The following is a 17,298-nucleotide window of genomic DNA, read 5'->3' on the forward strand; positions in this document are numbered from 1 at the left end:
CTGACCTACCGATGGTGTATCTGCTTTTGGGAGGATAAAAACTGAACTGAGGCTGGGATGTTCAACCAAAATAAATGTGAATAAGGAGGGTCCGGCTATGCTGGGAGTTATCTACAGTGCATAATTTTGGGAGCAAGTGGTGGTGAGATGACATAGCCTGTTTTTATGAACATGAACGTTAAAAAAAGAGAAAAAAGTGCTTTATTATAAAAATACATCTGTGTAGGAAATGTTGGTTCCTGGACGGTACACCGGTATTATCTTAATGGTTAAAATCAAAGGGCGAAGTGCACCAAAGCGGGATATGAAGAGGAACAACACCCCTACAGGAAAAATTAGGAATACAAAATAATTAAAACAGGATTGAAAATGGAGGAATTCATAATTTCTTTTGTAGAACTGGTAAGAGGAATGGAGGGTCTCTTGGAGACTGAAGGAGGTTCTGTATGTGCAATTGCATGGTTTTTATTCTATTTACTGACCTTTCATATCCTTTCGTATTAGAATTTAAAAAAAAAGGAAGATGCTAGAAAAGACAAAAGGGTTCAGTTATATTCGTCATATAACTAGTTTTTGAAGGCTGTATTAAACTTTCTATATAGAGGATTTAGTTTCTGTGTGTATATACTGGTAAAACAAAGTGGAGGCACTAAGTGTTAGGATTCTGTAGTTTCAAAATGGCATTTAGTGGATTGTAATGGTTCATCTGCATAATTCAAGGGGCACAATTTCCACCGTCTGTCGCAGTGTCTCCCTCACGTTGTTGCTCTAAATTAAACATTGGGCCTCATTACAACAGTGCCAGTAAGCCTACCGACACCGTTGTTTCCATACCGGCAGATTACAACTCTGCGGGCGGGTGCCTTCCGCCCGCCCGGGTGAGACAGCAACCGCTCGCAGACTTCTCCCTGGAGCACCGGCACAGTTGTTAACCGTGCCAGTGCTCTCGTGTCCCCATTCCCATGGAGTCCGATGAGGCTCCATGGGAATGGGACTAACGGAATTAACGGCGCCTGACTTCCCGGCCACCAGACTCGGAATAGACCGGTGGCACCGGGAAGTCAGGTGCTGGTAATTCATTACATGTCCGGCGGTTACCTGCCGGTTTTACCGGTACGGTTACAGCCAGACCCGTAATGAGTCCCATTGTGTTGGTGCTTCAAGTTGTAGAGGAGCAGTTGGACGCATTATCCCTAACTGCCGACCCCTCACCGTCTTTATATTAGAAAAGTAGGACAAGAGCTCTGAATGGGACCCCATGCGTTGTTCCTATACCACATTGAGTGTACGAGAGACAATATGCACCCAGACAGCCGTACCAAGAGCAACCTCGCACTGCAAGTGTGGAAGGATGTCCGCACGCACCTTTGGACATCATGGAGCGCTGAGTGAAACCTGATGTGAGCAGAGTGATGTCATGAAACAAATATACAAAGCCATCCTGAAACTATAGGAAAATACTTAAAGGTGAAGATGTAACTGAAATGAAAAGAGAAACATGTATGATATAATAAAGTAATCATGAATGCAAAAGAACACAAAGTAACTTGTAGACCAATAAGTGTAAATGAGTAGTAACGCAAGATAAAAAATACAAGTAAAGGAATATATAACGTGGCTAGGACGGCCATAATTGGAAAATGGACGCCGGCTTGTGTCAAGATTCAATTCAGCTACCTCAGAAACAGATCAGGGAACGCTGGAAGAACAGCTTTGTGTAAAACAAGTCTAAGTTGGCTTGGGATCAATGATGCTATTTTTAAGGAATAACTGCAAATCACAAAGGGAGGCAGACGGATAAGCCATGAACGAGCCATATTTCTCTTAGATTAAAGAAGAAGAAAACATCAGCGCAAGCCAGGTATTGGACAATTAAAGGTGTATCAAGTCTATACACGATGGAGTGAGCAAGCCTCGAGAGGCCAAGAAGAGCAATGACAGTCAGTATAAGTAAATCAATTGGCAATAAATAAGAGGTTGAAATGGACAAATTCGTGGTCTCTTCACATGTGACTCAGAAGTTGAAAACAAGAGCTACTCCTTAAGCATTGCTACAAGGTAAACTACAGATGGGAAACGTTGGCTCATGGCCGGAATGAAGAGAGATGATGGACTAATTAGGAAAGTGGGGAGTAATCTGACGTGATTCAAGTACCTGGGTTTCGTTTGCTTACGTGCTGCTAACGAGCCAAAGGTCCATGGTTGGGTGAGAATGCCAACCGATCAGTGCGTCTATGGGGCAACCTGCTATACAATGTTGCATAGACCAATCCGCTGCCATTTTGTCTGTTATAATCAATATTATACATATATGTATATATATATATATATACGTATATAGGTAGTTCGGGGTGTGCCTCACAAATAAGAGACAGCCAATGGTGTAGTAACCCCTATGTATTCTAAAAGTAGATGTGTTCCTCTAACCAATCCCTTCCGCTAATACGTTTTACAGTTTGCCACGTAGGATGATGTCATAGATGACACATATTGGGGTATAGGACCTCTATGTAATCAGGTTTGAGGGTGAGTGTGCAAGCATCAGTCCGATGTCTGCCAGTTGACCCTGCTTTATTAAATTAAGATTAAAGTAGTATTTTGCCATATTCTTTGAGTGTATCCGATTATTTGGTGTTAGATCTTTATTGGTAATTCCATCAGCACAAGAGACGCTTCAAGGTGCTAGAGCACAAAGTGGTGATCAATAACAAGTGTTAGGACTTTGGGAGGAGGCACAAAATGTGGTTTTATATCTGCCTCTAGGTGTGGGCAACCTCTTTAAAAGAAAGTGTTAGCTATACTGTACAGTACTTAACGATTTCCAAAACCTCAATTCAAAATTTTACAGTGTCAGAAAAAGTGCAACCTGTCACCCTTGCATACATTGTTCCCTAAATTGATTGCTACAGTTCGAATCAGTATTGTATACAAAATATTTAAAGTAAATGATCCTTTATTTTATTGTTTAAAGCGCGGACCTAGCTTGAGAGCAGTGGAGCGCTGTACAGTGTGGGTAGCTAGCATCTTAACAGCACAGTACTGTGAGGTCTGCGTAGGTGTCTGTGTCCATTGAAATTAGTCCTTGGTCAGGGGTTGTTGAAAGAGTAATGAGTTGCGAAATTGGAGAATTGGGCGCATTCCTTTACTCCTTTAAAACTTCAGAAGCAATCACCCAGTGTTTAATGTAATCAAGCCTACTACCTTGCAATACCTAAATATATGTTCATCATGGGACCGATTCAGCCTTGGTCCTAATGCCTCTCGTTTTGCACATAGATTGAATTAAAAGCACCTGAAAATGGCAATGACGTCTTGACACCGGCCCTTAGGGACAGAGGGTTTGAGGTATGACAGAGGAAGGGATGTAGGAAGGTAGGTGACCTGGTAAAGGGGAGGGACATAAAATCATCCTACGAGTGCAAGGAAACCTTTTGGATTGGAAGGAGGAGACAGGTTTTGATATCAACAGCTAGGAGATTGGCTGCATGACCCAACTATGAAAAAGGGGGCTACAAGAAAATCCTTCAGGAGGCTAGTGGTATGAAAGGCCTAATGGGGAAGCTCGTCACTTAGGGAGGGCTATCACTCTGAGGGAATGGTAAGGTATATACTGTAATACATGGAAAAGCACCACATGCAAGCAACACCAAGTAATACAAGTAAAAATATGACATAGCTGGTACTAACCCGCCCACCTCCTAAACTCCATAGATTTAAGCCTAAAGCTGACAAAAAAACATGCTCGAGGGGTTGTGGCCAAGAGGGTTTCTCGACACACATTGGGGGTAAGGGAGAAGGGGACTGGTTATTTATTTAGACGGTAAGATAGCTCATCGGGTTGAGCGCTCGCTGCTGCAATCTGAGCTTGATCTGCAGGTGGAAGGTTCGAATCCCGGCAAGGCCAACTCAGCCTGTCATCCTTCCGAGGTCGCTAAATGAGTACCAGTTTCGGTTGGGTGATATTGTATGTAAAAATATGTGCTCTGTAAAGCGCTTTGGATAAAGGCGCTATATAAATAACGCATCATTATTTGTTTGGAGTTGATGTAAAAACCAATAAATATATCTTTAAAAAAATGCCTGAAAAGAATTCTTAAAAATTCAATCAGGAAAAAATGCAAGCATAGGGCCTTGGAGAATAATATTGCGGAGTTAACATCAAAAGCTCTTGCACATATTAATTTTCATAAAACACATTGTTTGTTACACCAATCCAACATTCCTGCCTTTAATTTAATTTCCTTAATCATTAATAGCCGGTCCACTGTCAAAAAGGCACAATTAATATGTTACACTCTTAGACATAGCTTTTTTCGGTAAAATACCATAAAAGCAGATATAAATCAACATCAAACCGCATAGGTAAAAACCGACAAGTCACATTAACAATTCTAGTTAAAATTATAGTTTAAAACAACATAATCCAATGCAAACAGAATTCATTGCTTGCAGAAAAGAATAATTTCGGCCAGCAAACGCACAATACTGTCCGTTTTTCGCCCTATGTAACCATGATCTGTGTACACATTTTGCAATATAATAGACCCGATTTAGATCTGGGGTGTTGTTACAAAGGATCACAACAGTTGATCTAATACCTTTTAGTCGGATCACTGGAAGCAAATAACACTTTCTGAACCGTGAATATCCGGGTCAAAACAATAGAAAGTGTTTAACTGACTCCTCAAAATTGCCACAAATCTTATAGCTCATCTCCAGGGACGATGACCACCCTGCCGAAAATTGCCACTTTAAGAGTATTGGTGCGTAGTTGAATATATAAGCATAAAGAATATGCTGGGGCTACATAATCCAAATACAAAACCTGTTTCAACATTATGTATAGAGCACCAGTTCTCAGTACAGCACAGGAAGTTTTCATCTGGTTAATTATAGCTTCCTGACGCATGGTTTTCAGGTGGCCTTTTATCTCAGAGTTATATCCGCTGGGCTTGTCCGAAGGTGTCCCTGACCTATTTTCTCAAAACCTCTCTTGACAAATCGTAGTCATGGAAAAGAACCAGATCCCGATGTAGATCTCAAGCAAATCATTGCTTCTCTGTATTTGGCAGGTTCGGGGTACAATAGAGCCTTGTCCAATACAACAACAGCTCAGTAGCTATAGGCTTTAGGTAATGCTCCCTCCGTATGCTAGCCATTGGGGCTCCCCTAGATTGTATTATTAAGCTCCTGAGGAAGCCATTTTCCACCAGACTAAACACCGGAGAAGGACAATAGATCCACAGTTCTGCCACTTGCAAAGCCGCAGCCATGTCCTGTTCTTGGTGCAATTTAATAGCTGGGAAACTGCCCCTTCCCAGTTTTTTATAAAGACAGTGTATTTCCCCACTGTATTTTTCCAGGGTCGCTGTGGTCTTGACAAGGTGTGCTGATCATGATAGATCCTCAGAGAATCTAATCCCCAAGTAGTCGTAATGCTGCACCTGCTCTAACACATTTTCACCTAGGGTGATGGTCAGTTTGATCTTTCTCTGGTTCTTAAAGACCATAGCCTTTCTTTTCTCAAGGTTCAATGTCCTAGACAGTTATAGAAATTTCTCCCTAAAGATGTTCAAATTGGGTTTCAGCCCCATAGGGGTTGTAGATAAAAGAACTACGTTGTCAGCATAGAAGAGTGCTGGAAAACTATCCTGTCCCAGCTTAGGTGGATCAAGGCTAGTCGCCAGCAATTCCTCTGATGACATTAATACATAGACAGTAGAGAATTGGGCCAACACACAGCCCTGTTACAGTATAGAGAGTGGGTGTTTGCTGAAAGAGTCTCAGGAATTGGAATATATGTTATATAATATCTATCTTTTCAAAAAAATTCATAATACTGTCTTTGTTTTTCTGAAGGGGATTAGAGACTAAACAGCGTTTACAAAATACAGCAGAAACCAAGCATTAGCAGATATAATTTTCATTAAAAAAACAAGCACTACGAATCTTCATCAGCGTTCTTAATGAGTCTAACCCCAACTATTGAAAGTGAACAGCATTTCCGAGAATTAAAATAGATTTCCAAAATGTGGGCTCTATTGCCTCAATCCAAGTTAGGAGTTCACCTAACTCTATTTAACACCATAGGTAGAACAGCGGGAAAACATCAAGGTCTAAGCTACTAGCGAGTCATCAAAATTCTCTCACCAACTCACTTCATACAGGTAGCACTCCGTTTTTTGCTCACCAAGAGTCAATAATCACTAATCAATTGCTAATGGTGAATGTACACTTTGCACTGTGGGCATAATCGTCTGGTTGTACGCTATCTTGACGGGAGTAAGAGAAAACCCACTGTGTCTAATATGGAACCCTTTTTTAATGCTGCAATTGTTGGTATCCTTTTATTTACACTTTCTCGTTGGGTGGCATATTTGTTAGTTCTTGAACCAACTTTACTGACTCAGGACCCGGTTTCCATACAAAATTCGATTTCAATAGGTAACGGGTCATAAAAATCATATTCGTATTTGGGGTGTTATTTGCAGTCTTAACCATAAACTATCTTCAGAGAATGTTGCAGTCCTATTGGGGTATGATCTAACAACAAAAAGTCCTCTGCATATCTAAGCCATTGTAATTTATGGAATTCCAATGTTGGAGGAAACTCATTGGCTCCATCATGCCAACATCTAAATCTCAAAGGTGGAGATTAATCGAGAAAGGCGCCAACATGCAACCCTGCTACACACCCATATTGGATGAAATGCCATTTGAGCTATGACCCAAGAAATATAGACGTACCCGTACTACTGCGGCACTCTGAAGGGCTTTTTTCAATGTCGCAATATCTGAATCAATGCCTTTATTTTGTATTTTATTCCACAGGCAATTTCTTTTCACCTTATCAAATGCAGATCTAAAATCCAGAAAGGCCACATACAATGGTGATTTGCTTTGACTTACGCGATTAGTCTTGTATTTCAGAATAAGATGATTTCAGTTCGTTAACAGCGTTAAGTGATCGCTTTTTTTATGAATTGGGATCAGAACATCCTTTCACCAGTGCACAGGAATCCTACCTGTTACAATGATAAACTGGAATAGTAGGTACAGGATTCAGGTTCATAAAATGATGTTCCCTTCTCAACACAAACCCAGACAATGTCTGAGCCTTGGTGATGGGACGACTTTGCATTATCTTAGTTTCAGAACACTACTCCTGCCATTTTGCTTAATTATTAATGCTGAACCCTGGTTAGATATCGGCAAACAGTATCTTCTACTTAGACAGATAGTGGGTTATTTTCAGTCAATAGGGTTGATTTGTTTCTTAGTATAATCTTCATTAATTGAAGGCCAAAAGTCACAGGAATCCTTTCGGTGTATAACCCTCCACATTTCCTTTTCGAGTTATGCATGTTCACCTATAATGTTTTAACCAATTTTTAAATTCTTGAGAACATTTTACAGTACAATAAGAAGAGTAGTCTTGGGATATTTGGCTCGTATAAGACGAACCCTCTACTTATTCAATTTTCGTTCCTTTTTGCAATACGCCAATGAAATTTGATATTAAACCCCACAATAGAACCCCCCCTCACTCCGCATAAAACTCATTGTGATCTAATTTCTTGAATCCTGGAACCTATAGGAGAACAACAATGTTGGGTCAGCAGTGCATCCAAGGTACCCGTCCCTGAAAAAGGACGCAAACACTACATTGCGAACAGAAATATGGCATTTAGTCCAGAGAAGTTGAAGAGTTCTCCAGCATGGGGTCTGGCATGGATTCACATGCTCATGAATAGTCCCCGTCGTCCGGCTGGGAATCCTCGGTAAGAAAAAATCAGTATCAGTTTCGTTTCTGTCCTGTCTTTCGTAGTAGTAACCAATCACTGATCTCTGCGTCACACTGACCACAGCCAATGACTGCCCTCTACCTAAGACCCGCCTCTGGCAGCCATCTTCAGATTTTTACCGCACGTTCAAGTGTTGGGAGTCCTCGTGCTTAGCTCTCGAGCTTTTACTGCGTGTTTTGCGCTTTTTCAGGTGAATTTTCACATTTTTTCGGTTAATCGAGCCTCAAGCTCCACTGTTTCTACTCCCGTTAACAGCTACCCGTTGCAGGATTTTCCTACGCCCCTCAAGGGTGAAGATTTCATCGAATCAACTTCTTGGAGGATTCCAGAAGATTCGCGTCCTACTTCGAGATGGCCCAGGATACGAGTTTGTCGCCCGGACCCAAGCTGTTTCGCAGCTGCCCTGGATGCGGGCTGCAGAATGTGTTTAAGGAAGACGAACATCCGCGATGCCTCTACTGTCTTCATGGGGACAAGACTCATGTAGAGAAGGACTGCCAGTTCTGCAAGAACTTGTCGGAGCGGACCATGAGGGACCATCGATCCCGTCTCGCAAGCTGGTTGGAGAAGGGCTCAACGGGTGAGAAGAAGAAGAAAGGGTCCGAGCGGGCTTCTAAGTCCTGTGCGGGCGCCCCGGCGACAGGGGCCCAACACCAGGCCAAGCGCCCCGAGTCCGCTGGCTCCGGGAGCACCGAAAGGTCGGGCTCTTCGGTCGCCAGGCAGGGTGCACCTTCCCCGGCACCGTCAACCACGAGCCAACGCTCCGGTTCGGGGAAGAGAAAGTCCGAGACCCCGGGTAAGCTTCGGGAGAAGCCCCGTCCGATCTCGGAAGAGGGGGAGCGAGGCGTCGCCCCTCCCCCGAAGAAGGCCCGGGACGCACCTAAGGTGGTGAAGGCCCCTACCCAGCAGGCGAAGGCCTCTATCGGGGCTATCGCGGCGACTCTGGCCAAGCCGGCAGAGACACCGCCAGCGGAGACTGCCTCCGGGACTAGAGTTTCCCTGCTGCCAAGGAGGGAATCCTCTTTTCAGCCCATCGTCGTGGCCGCCATGATGGAAGAAGCGAGGGGGGGCACGGTGGCCTCCTCAAGCTCAGAGTCAGCCTCGGAGGAGGAACTGACCGAGGCCGTGAGGAACCTCGAAGTCCAATTCGAGAAGGTTCGATCCCGTCAGGAAGATCCTCGGGAGATAACCGAGGAAGAAGACGATGGTGAGGAAGAGCGGCCTTCCCTTCCGGCGCAGCCAGATCCTAGGCCTCAGGATGGCTCGGCGGCCATTTTGTCTGCCATCCAGTCCTTATGCTCTGAGATAAGGACGAGATTCTCACGGCCCAGGCCGGAGGACCCGCAACCTGGCCTGTCGGGAAGTCCTCGGAACAAACGACGGAGGACCCAACCCTCTCCTCTGCTCGCCCCCGTAAGGTCTACAGTTCCCTCCTCATCCTCCCACGAGTCGGGAGATGACGGTGCGTTGGGCTCGACGATGGGTTCTGAGGGCGACGACGACGGAACGGGTCTCCCGTATCCTGTCGCACGGGCCTCGCCGCCCGACGAGATTGGCTCATTCCACGCCATGATCGCCAGGGCGTCCGAATTGTTCCAGCTCTGCCCGGAGGAGCAGAAAAAGGAAGGTTTCCTCTATCAGCGCCGGTAGGCCAAGAGGAAGACGGTCATCGCGGTTCCCCTAATCGATGACATCTGGGAGGAGGGCCTGTCGGTTCTCAAAAACCCCTCCACGGCACCAGCCAAACGGGACCGGTACGAGAAGTAGTACCGGGTCCCCGAAACCGCTCCCCTGTGCCTCAGGGCCCAGCCAACGCCAGACTCGGTCGTCTCGGCGGCGGCGAAGAAGAAAGCGGTGGGGTCAGGAGCCTCGACGTCGAATTCCCCGCCGGACGGCGAGGGAAAGAAGTTGGACGCCATGGGGCAGCGGGTCATTTCGTCGGCGGCGACGACGATCAAAGCGGCCAACGCCCTGGCGATCGTGGCCCGTTACGACAGGGAGCTCTGGTTTAAACTGGCCCCCATATTGGACTTCCTGCCGGACGACAAGAGGTCCGAGGCCCTGGAAATACTGCAAGAGGGCGAGGTGGCGTCGGACCACGCCATAACGGTGGCAACCGATATTGCTGATACCGGGTTCCGCCAGCTGGGCAACAGTGTTTGCCTACGACGACGGGGTTGGCTCTGGGCGACCGACTTCCGTCAAGACGTCCAGACCAGGGTGTTGGACATGCCGTTCGACGGCAGCAACTTGTTCGGGAAGGCGGTGGACGAATCCCTCCAAGCCATAAAAACGGACACGAAGACGGCCCGCGCCCTAGGAGCCCTTCAGCAAGGACGGCCCTTTCGGAGCTCCGGAGGCAGACAGGGTGCCTCCAAGGGATCCAGCGGTGGCTCGTCGTCCTACCGCCAGGCGGCATGCTCCTCATCTCAGGAGGCCTACAGGGGTCGCGGCAAGCAGGGAGCGCCTCGCCGCCGTCGGCAAGGTGCCCAGGGCGGCAAGGCCACCACCTCCAAGCAGGACTGAACCGGCCGTGGTCTCGGGCCCCCACCGAAGCACCCCGGTGGGAGGCCGGCTGACGAATTTTGTCGGCGTGTGGAAGTACATCTCCACCGACCGTTGGGTGCTGGATACCCCTGGCAAGAGGACACTCTATCGAATTCCTGAAGAAGTGCCCTCACGTTCCACCGGTGGCCAGGAAGGAAAATCACGTCCTGCAACTGCTGTTGGAAGTACGGGCGATGCTCAGGAAAGGCGCCATCGAGCTTGTCCCCAAGAGGCTCTGGGGCTCCAGGGTGTACTCAAGGTACTTCCTTGTCAGGAAGAAGACGGGCGGCTGGTGCCCCATCCTTGACCTTCGTCGTTTGAACAAATATATCAGATCACAAAAGTTCAGGATGGTCACCCTCCAGCACATACTGGGACAGCTGGAGGAAGGCGACTTTCTATCGTCGTCGGACCTGGAGGATGCATACTTCCACGTTCCCATCCTCAAAAGTCACCGAAAGTTCCTCAGGTTCGTCGTCCTGGGACGCCACTACCAATTCAGAGCACTGCCGTTCGGATTGAAGTCGGCCCCCAGGATCTTTACCAAGTGCCTAACACCAGTGGCGGCGCGGCTGCGCCTACAGGGGATTCACGTCTACCCCTACCTGGACGACTGGCTCATCCGCTCAAGGACGAGGGAACTCGCCGTCGAACACACTGCGAGGACCGTCCAACTACTCACAGACCTGGGATTCGCCATAAACTACCCAAAGTCCCACCTGGTGCCGTCGCAGGTGGCCCTGTTTCTGGGAGCGAAGCTCGATACAGTGAGGCTCCTGGCGGCCCCGTCGGAAGAACAGACAAAGACCATTCTGGGCAAAGTGCAGCGCCTGCTAGCCACGGACGTGGCCAGGGTGAGGTCCATCAAGTCCCTCCTGGGGATGATGTCCTCTTGCATCTACCTGGTGCGCCTCTGCAGGCTACGGATGCGCCCTCCTCAAGAATTTCTCGACGCCCGTTGGATGCAGGTGACGGGCACCTTCGAAGACAGGGTCCCTCTCAACGAGGTGTTCCGGCGGGCGATTCAGTGGTGGGGCGTTCCAGCGCACCTCACGGCGGGCAAGGACTTTCAGACACTGGCGTACCAGGAGACGGTGACGATGGACGCCTCCCTGGAAGGTTGGGGCGCCCACACCGGAGATCTCCACGCAAGAGGCCTCTGGCTCCCGGAGGAGAGGCTCCTGCACATCAACGTCCTGGAACTCCAGCCGTGTTCTGGGCTCTCAAATCGTTCTTCCCGTCGCTCAAGGTCAAGGTGGTGCGGACTTTCACGGACAACACCACGACAATGTTTTACATACGGAAGCAGGGAGGCACCAGATCCCCAGCCCTATCCAAGGAGGCACAGGATCTGTGGCACTGGGCGGTCTCCCAGGGGATGTTCCTGGTTCCCTTCCACCTGGCAGGAGAAAGCAACACCATCGCCGACTCGCTCAGCAGGGAGCTGCGCGCGTGTCACGAGTGGGAACTGCGCCAGGGTCAGGTGGATCAACTCTTCTGACGATGGGGCAAACCCCAAATCGACCTGTTCGCAACAGCGACGAACTCGAAGTGCAAGAGGTTCGCCAGCAGGTTTCCCCAGCCGAGAAGCATGGGCGATGCGTTCTCGTTCCCCTGGGACGGCCTATACCTGTATGCGTTCCCTCCGTTGCCGTTGCTGCTTCGACTCATCAGCCAGCTCAAGAGGTCCCGGTGCAGGATGATCCTCGTCGCACCGGCGTGGCCGAGGCAGATCTGGCTCCCGGACCTTCTGGACTTGTCAACGTCCCCTCCCATCAAGCTATCGGCGGACGCGGACCTTCTCTGCAGAGAAGGAGGCGCCATCTTCCACCACGACCCGGCGCCGCTGAACCTGCAGGCTTGGCTCCTGCAGCGCTAGAGTTTGGAGGCTACGATTTACCGGCCGATTGCAGAGAGGTTCTTGCAAAGGCCAGGGCGTCCTCGACTCTCAAATGCTACGGTCATAAGTGGAAGAGGTTCTCTGTCTGGTGCCGAGCACAGAAGATCAACCCCCTATGGATTACGGCCCCTCAAGTGCTGCCGTACCTGCTATCGCTGGCAAAGGCTGGGCTAGCCCATGCCTCCATTAAGATTCATCTGGCGGCGATCTCCAGATATACCAGAACCACAGGACGGACGTCCCTGTGGTCCCATCGACTGGTAAAGGAGTTTATGAAGGGACTGTTCCGGTCGTTCCCGCCGGTGAAGGCCCCGGCCCCGGCGTGGGAACTTAACGTGGTGCTGACCAGGCTCATGGGGCCTCCATTTGAGCCGATGCACTCCGCACCGATGAAGTTTGTGTCGTGGAAGACTGCATTCCTGGTGGCCATTACCTCTGCACGACGAGTGGGAGAGATCCAGGCCCTATCCTGCAAACCACCGTACTTGACTTTCCATGCCTCAAGGGTGGTGCTTAGGACGCACCCCTCCTTTATGCCCAAGGTGCCGTCGGACTTCCATATTAACGAGCCCTTGGTGTTACCTGTTTTCTTCCCGTCTCCTTCGTCGCCGGCCTAGAGGACTTTGCACTCGCTGGATGTGGCTAAAGCGCTGAAGTTCTACGTGGACCGCACGAAGAGTTTCCGGAGGACATCACAGCTGTTCGTGAACTTTGGACCTGTGAATCAAGGGAAGGCTCTCTCGAAGTCTTCTATTTCCAGATGGCTCTCCGGCTGCATCATGCACTGCCACCGGTTGGCTAACCGACCGCTGCCAGGCCGTCCGAGAGCCCATTCGACCAGAGCGATCGCTGCCACTACGGCGTTCCTATCTGATGTGCCCCTGCTGGACATCTGCAGGGCTGCTACGTGGAGGTTGACGCACACCTTCACGAGATTCTACTGCGTCGATCGGGATTCCAGGGTCGGCCAAACAGTGCTGCGCAACCTGTTCGCTTAAGGTGAGCCTGGTGAGGAGGTAAGAGATGCTTAATGTTGAGTTTTTTTGTATTGCTTAATGTTGAGCCTTTTGCCACCCCCCCGTGGTTGTGCATGTGTGTACTGCTATGTATTCTTGTATTCATGAGCATGTGAATCCATGCCAGACCCCATGCTGGAGAAGGAACAAGTTACTTACCTGTAACTGTTGTTCTCCAGCATGGGTCTAGCATGGATTCACATGCAAACCCTCCCGCCTACCCCTCTACGGCTCTACACTTGGTCATACTGCCTCTTCACGTGCTACCAAATCTGAAGATGGCTGCCAGAGGCAGGGCTTAGGTAGAGGGCAGTCATTGGCTGTGGTCAGTATGACGCAGAGATCAGTGATTGGTTACTACTACGAAAGACAGATCAGAAACGAAACTGATACTGATTTTTTTCTTTACCGAGGATTCCCAGCCTGACGACGGGGAATATTCATGATAATGTGAATCCATGCCAGACCCATGCTGGAGAACAACAGTTACAGGTAAGTAACTTGTTCCTTCCTTCAAGGGGCTCTCAACATCCTCAATATATTCTCTTTTACATCATGCCATGCAGTGGTTTACTGCCTCTGCTTGATATATTATTATTTCGGAGTTGGTTCATTTTCTAGCTGTAGAAGCAATGAAAAAATGAATGTCAAATGACAGCCAATTCTTGTTCTTTCTAGTTTAGAAAAAGTATATGAGAAAATATTTTGCCACAGTACTTATTGATTATTACTATTAACTAATATGTGGCTATGCTCCCCACTAAAATGCCATGCCCCTAGTTGCCAGAAAGAACGTGAACAAGCGTAGCAGAGGTTTAACAGAATTTTATTTGTCTATGACTTGTGAGACAATTTATGGTGATGTTTGTAGAGAAGCAAGTAAGTTGTTTGCGTTTCATTGTCCCTTTTGATCAGAAAAGTAAAGGAAAATTAACTTACCTGGTACTTTGTAAATAATATTATTGTCTATCGCTCTTCTTTCTGTAGCTTGTTGGGTCTGAGAAGTGCTTGTCAACCATCAATGAAATGGTCACGGAGGCAAAGGAGAAGGCCGGGCTGGACCCCCATACCCCACTCAAGTCACTGGTGAGATAATAAAACCATATCGTAGGTCTGTCTGTTTTTTGTGTATTTTGTAGAGTTGCTAGGTGCCTAAGTAGGCCTCCTACAGGATTGGTGCCACCATGGTAATATTGGCACAAGCCCAAGTAGACTTTGCACCTGCATTATATAACCTGGTAATAGACAGACCCCAAAACGCAAAGATGAGTTGTTTTAACTAACCATGCTTAACTAGATAACGTATACAATTGCATGAAAGTAGGTACGAAAGTAACGAGTTTACAAATGTCTGAGAATTGATAGAAATGTTTTGTTTTTAAAGGTATTATTTCTTTACCCTCATTAGCCCCATTCCCGCTTGGAAGTGGGACTCACAAATTTGTGAGTCTTGTCAGTGTATTGGGGAATCTCTATAGTGCAAAGTCGCAAATTGAATTACACCTAGGCATTTATAGGCTGAACAGAAAGTTCCATTTATGAATTGAAATGCCTTGTTTAACGCTTGTGTCCAGCCTGTTTATAAGCTCTCCCATTTATAGCAGTTATGTTACTAAGACACAGGGTGAATAGCTGTTCTGCACAGGATCACACATTATTGCCTAAATACTGAAGCTGGAGTTAGCAGCCAGGTCTGCTGACTCAAAATTGTCAACGTTTCCCCTAGGCCACACTCCCTCTGTTATCCTTCAGATAAAATATAGTGCATGCTCACCCTAGGCTGCACACTATCTTTGTGAACAATTGATGCTTTTTGAGTGGGGAAGATAGAATTTCCCAATCAAGTAGTTTTTCAAGAATATAGATAAAGAATCAATTTTTCCATTAATTTTAAAAAAAAATTCTTTTTTATTGATTTTAATCACAACAAACAACAATACAAAACCCAACACGCAGTGCAATTTACAACAGTTCCATTAAACACGATTTCGTTTTTCCTTTAAAAAAAAAAAAAATTGACCACTGCTTCCCCAATCCCACCCTCCTTTATGAGCCCATTTGTTCTTCGCATTCAGTGTCTGCTATACGTGGCAAGGTCTCACTTCCCTCGGAATCTGTTGGACCCAATATAGATCCGAACAATTCTGCTATTAGAAGTCTCCATGCCAACAGGGCCCCCGCCTTATCCTCCCCACTCATGCTGCTCGCCTCTTGCCATACCATAGTTTCAGCCTCTGCCCATTTCTGCAACCCCTTCCACCACACTTCCACCAGTGGTTTGTGACACTTCTTCCATCCCATGGCAATCCTCCGTTTTGCGAGCACGTACGCTAAATCTTTCAGTTTCCCAACATGTTTAAATTTCCGTGGTCTGGGGAACCCTCCCAGCAAGCAGGCCCAGGCCGTGTCTATGGCGACCGTGACCCCCTTCTCTGCTAGTTTTTGTGCCACTTCCCCCTCCCCCCCAGAAACACTCAATTACTGGGCATGACCAAAACGTGTGTCATGTCAGCGTTTTCCATGTCGCACTTTGGACATGCTTGTCGCCCAGCATTTTCGAACTTGGATATCCTCAGGGGGGTCATATATGCTCTATGCATTATATACAACTGTATTTGTTTTAGTCTGGCATTTCTTGACACCTTCTTGTGATATCCCAGGGCACGTTCCCACATCCCATCTTCCATCGGGGCCCCCACTTCCGCTTCCCAATCAAGATAAAGAATCGATTTTTAAAGCACATTTGTGCTGCTTAAAATGATTTTAGAAAGCACTCTGAGCAGCATTTCATTAATATTATGGTCTGGTCTATACTTTAGCATTATTGCTGTGCAGCAAAGATGCATTAATGGATCCGTTCGAAAATTGGAATGCTAAATGCACAGCAGAAACATGTCTGTTCTTAGACAAACAAACCCGTTGTACAAATCTGATGTAATGGTGTTCACATAACCCCTCCACTCCCCTATTTGTTCGACACTGCACCAGATCACACATTCAGGTCTGTGTTACGCGTAGAACAACCACTTCCATGCTATTTGAGTGGCAGAATTTGGAGTATAATGGAATACTGAAATTCCCTTACAAATCCAGTTCCTGCCCCAATACCTTAGCATCAGCTAAAATGGAATGGAGAGAAGCCGTAGAGTTCAGTAGGCAGCAAATCATCCCTGGCCAAGTGGGAGTGGACACAGAGCAGGGGCAACGCTTATGGTCTTTTGCAGAACCAGCAGGGATCCGTCGGCCTAGTTAGGACCTCTATAGTCTCTATAGACCTCTACATTCTAGTGGAGGCAAATGTGAGGTATTTTCTGCCATGTCCAGCACAATAGAGGCCATGGTATTGCATTCTATATATTTCTCACTTCCAAGAGTGAGAACTGGCATGGATATATTAGTGCACATAGTTCGGTATTGCAAATTGAAATTTTATCTGGACAATATCCACTAGCATCCGGCTTCGCAGACTTCAACACAGAGGGTTTTATCTGCCATCCCTCTGAAAGTGGCACTGTAGAGGTAATGCCGGAACTTCTTTGCAGTGGCTCACGTCAATACTAGCAACTCTGAGGGGCATTGCCAGCAGTCTGTCTATGAGGAAGTGAGTTCTCATAGCTCCCATAGCTGCCAGCAATATTCTGACCAAACATCCTGATTTCATGCCAACACTGGTTTAAAAGATCAAGGAGACCTGTATCGGGGCCAGCCACACCACACAGGCCGAGTACGCTGTGGTATACAAATCTAACTGGTAGTAGGGGCCCGTTCATCCATCCTGACAGTCTCAACCCATACAGATCCATGAGTTTAACAGACGACGGCCGGATTTGACAATGTAGAGTGGCAGGTGAGGAGGCGTGAATAACTGGTGCGATCTAGCACACCCTTGGCAGGGAGCTACCTGGAGTACTCACCAAGTTGGGACTGCCCCCTCAGCCGGACCTCTGGAGCAACCTGGTGACACAAATAAAGATCTCCGGAGTGACTGGACCTCCCAGATCGGAATCAGCAAGGACCAGAGGCATTTGCA

At 47.5% G+C, this 17,298-nt stretch overlaps 1 protein-coding gene across 2 annotated transcripts in view; it reads left to right on the forward strand.

The window, feature by feature from the left end:
* Nucleotides 1-17,298, forward strand: part of NAGK (N-acetylglucosamine kinase) — a 460,912-nt gene that overhangs the window by 65,452 nt on the left and 378,162 nt on the right. For both annotated transcript variants that reach the window (XM_069632274.1, XM_069632275.1), the window contains exon 3: nucleotides 14,256-14,354. In XM_069632274.1, the coding sequence (XP_069488375.1) occupies nucleotides 14,256-14,354 (99 nt within the window). The remainder of the gene's footprint in view (nucleotides 1-14,255; nucleotides 14,355-17,298) is intronic.

The sequence above is a fragment of the Ambystoma mexicanum genome, chromosome 6q, assembly GCF_040938575.1.
Source record: "Ambystoma mexicanum isolate Mex_15411 chromosome 6q, UKY_AmexF1_1, whole genome shotgun sequence".
NCBI classification, from domain to species: domain Eukaryota; kingdom Metazoa; phylum Chordata; class Amphibia; order Caudata; family Ambystomatidae; genus Ambystoma; species Ambystoma mexicanum.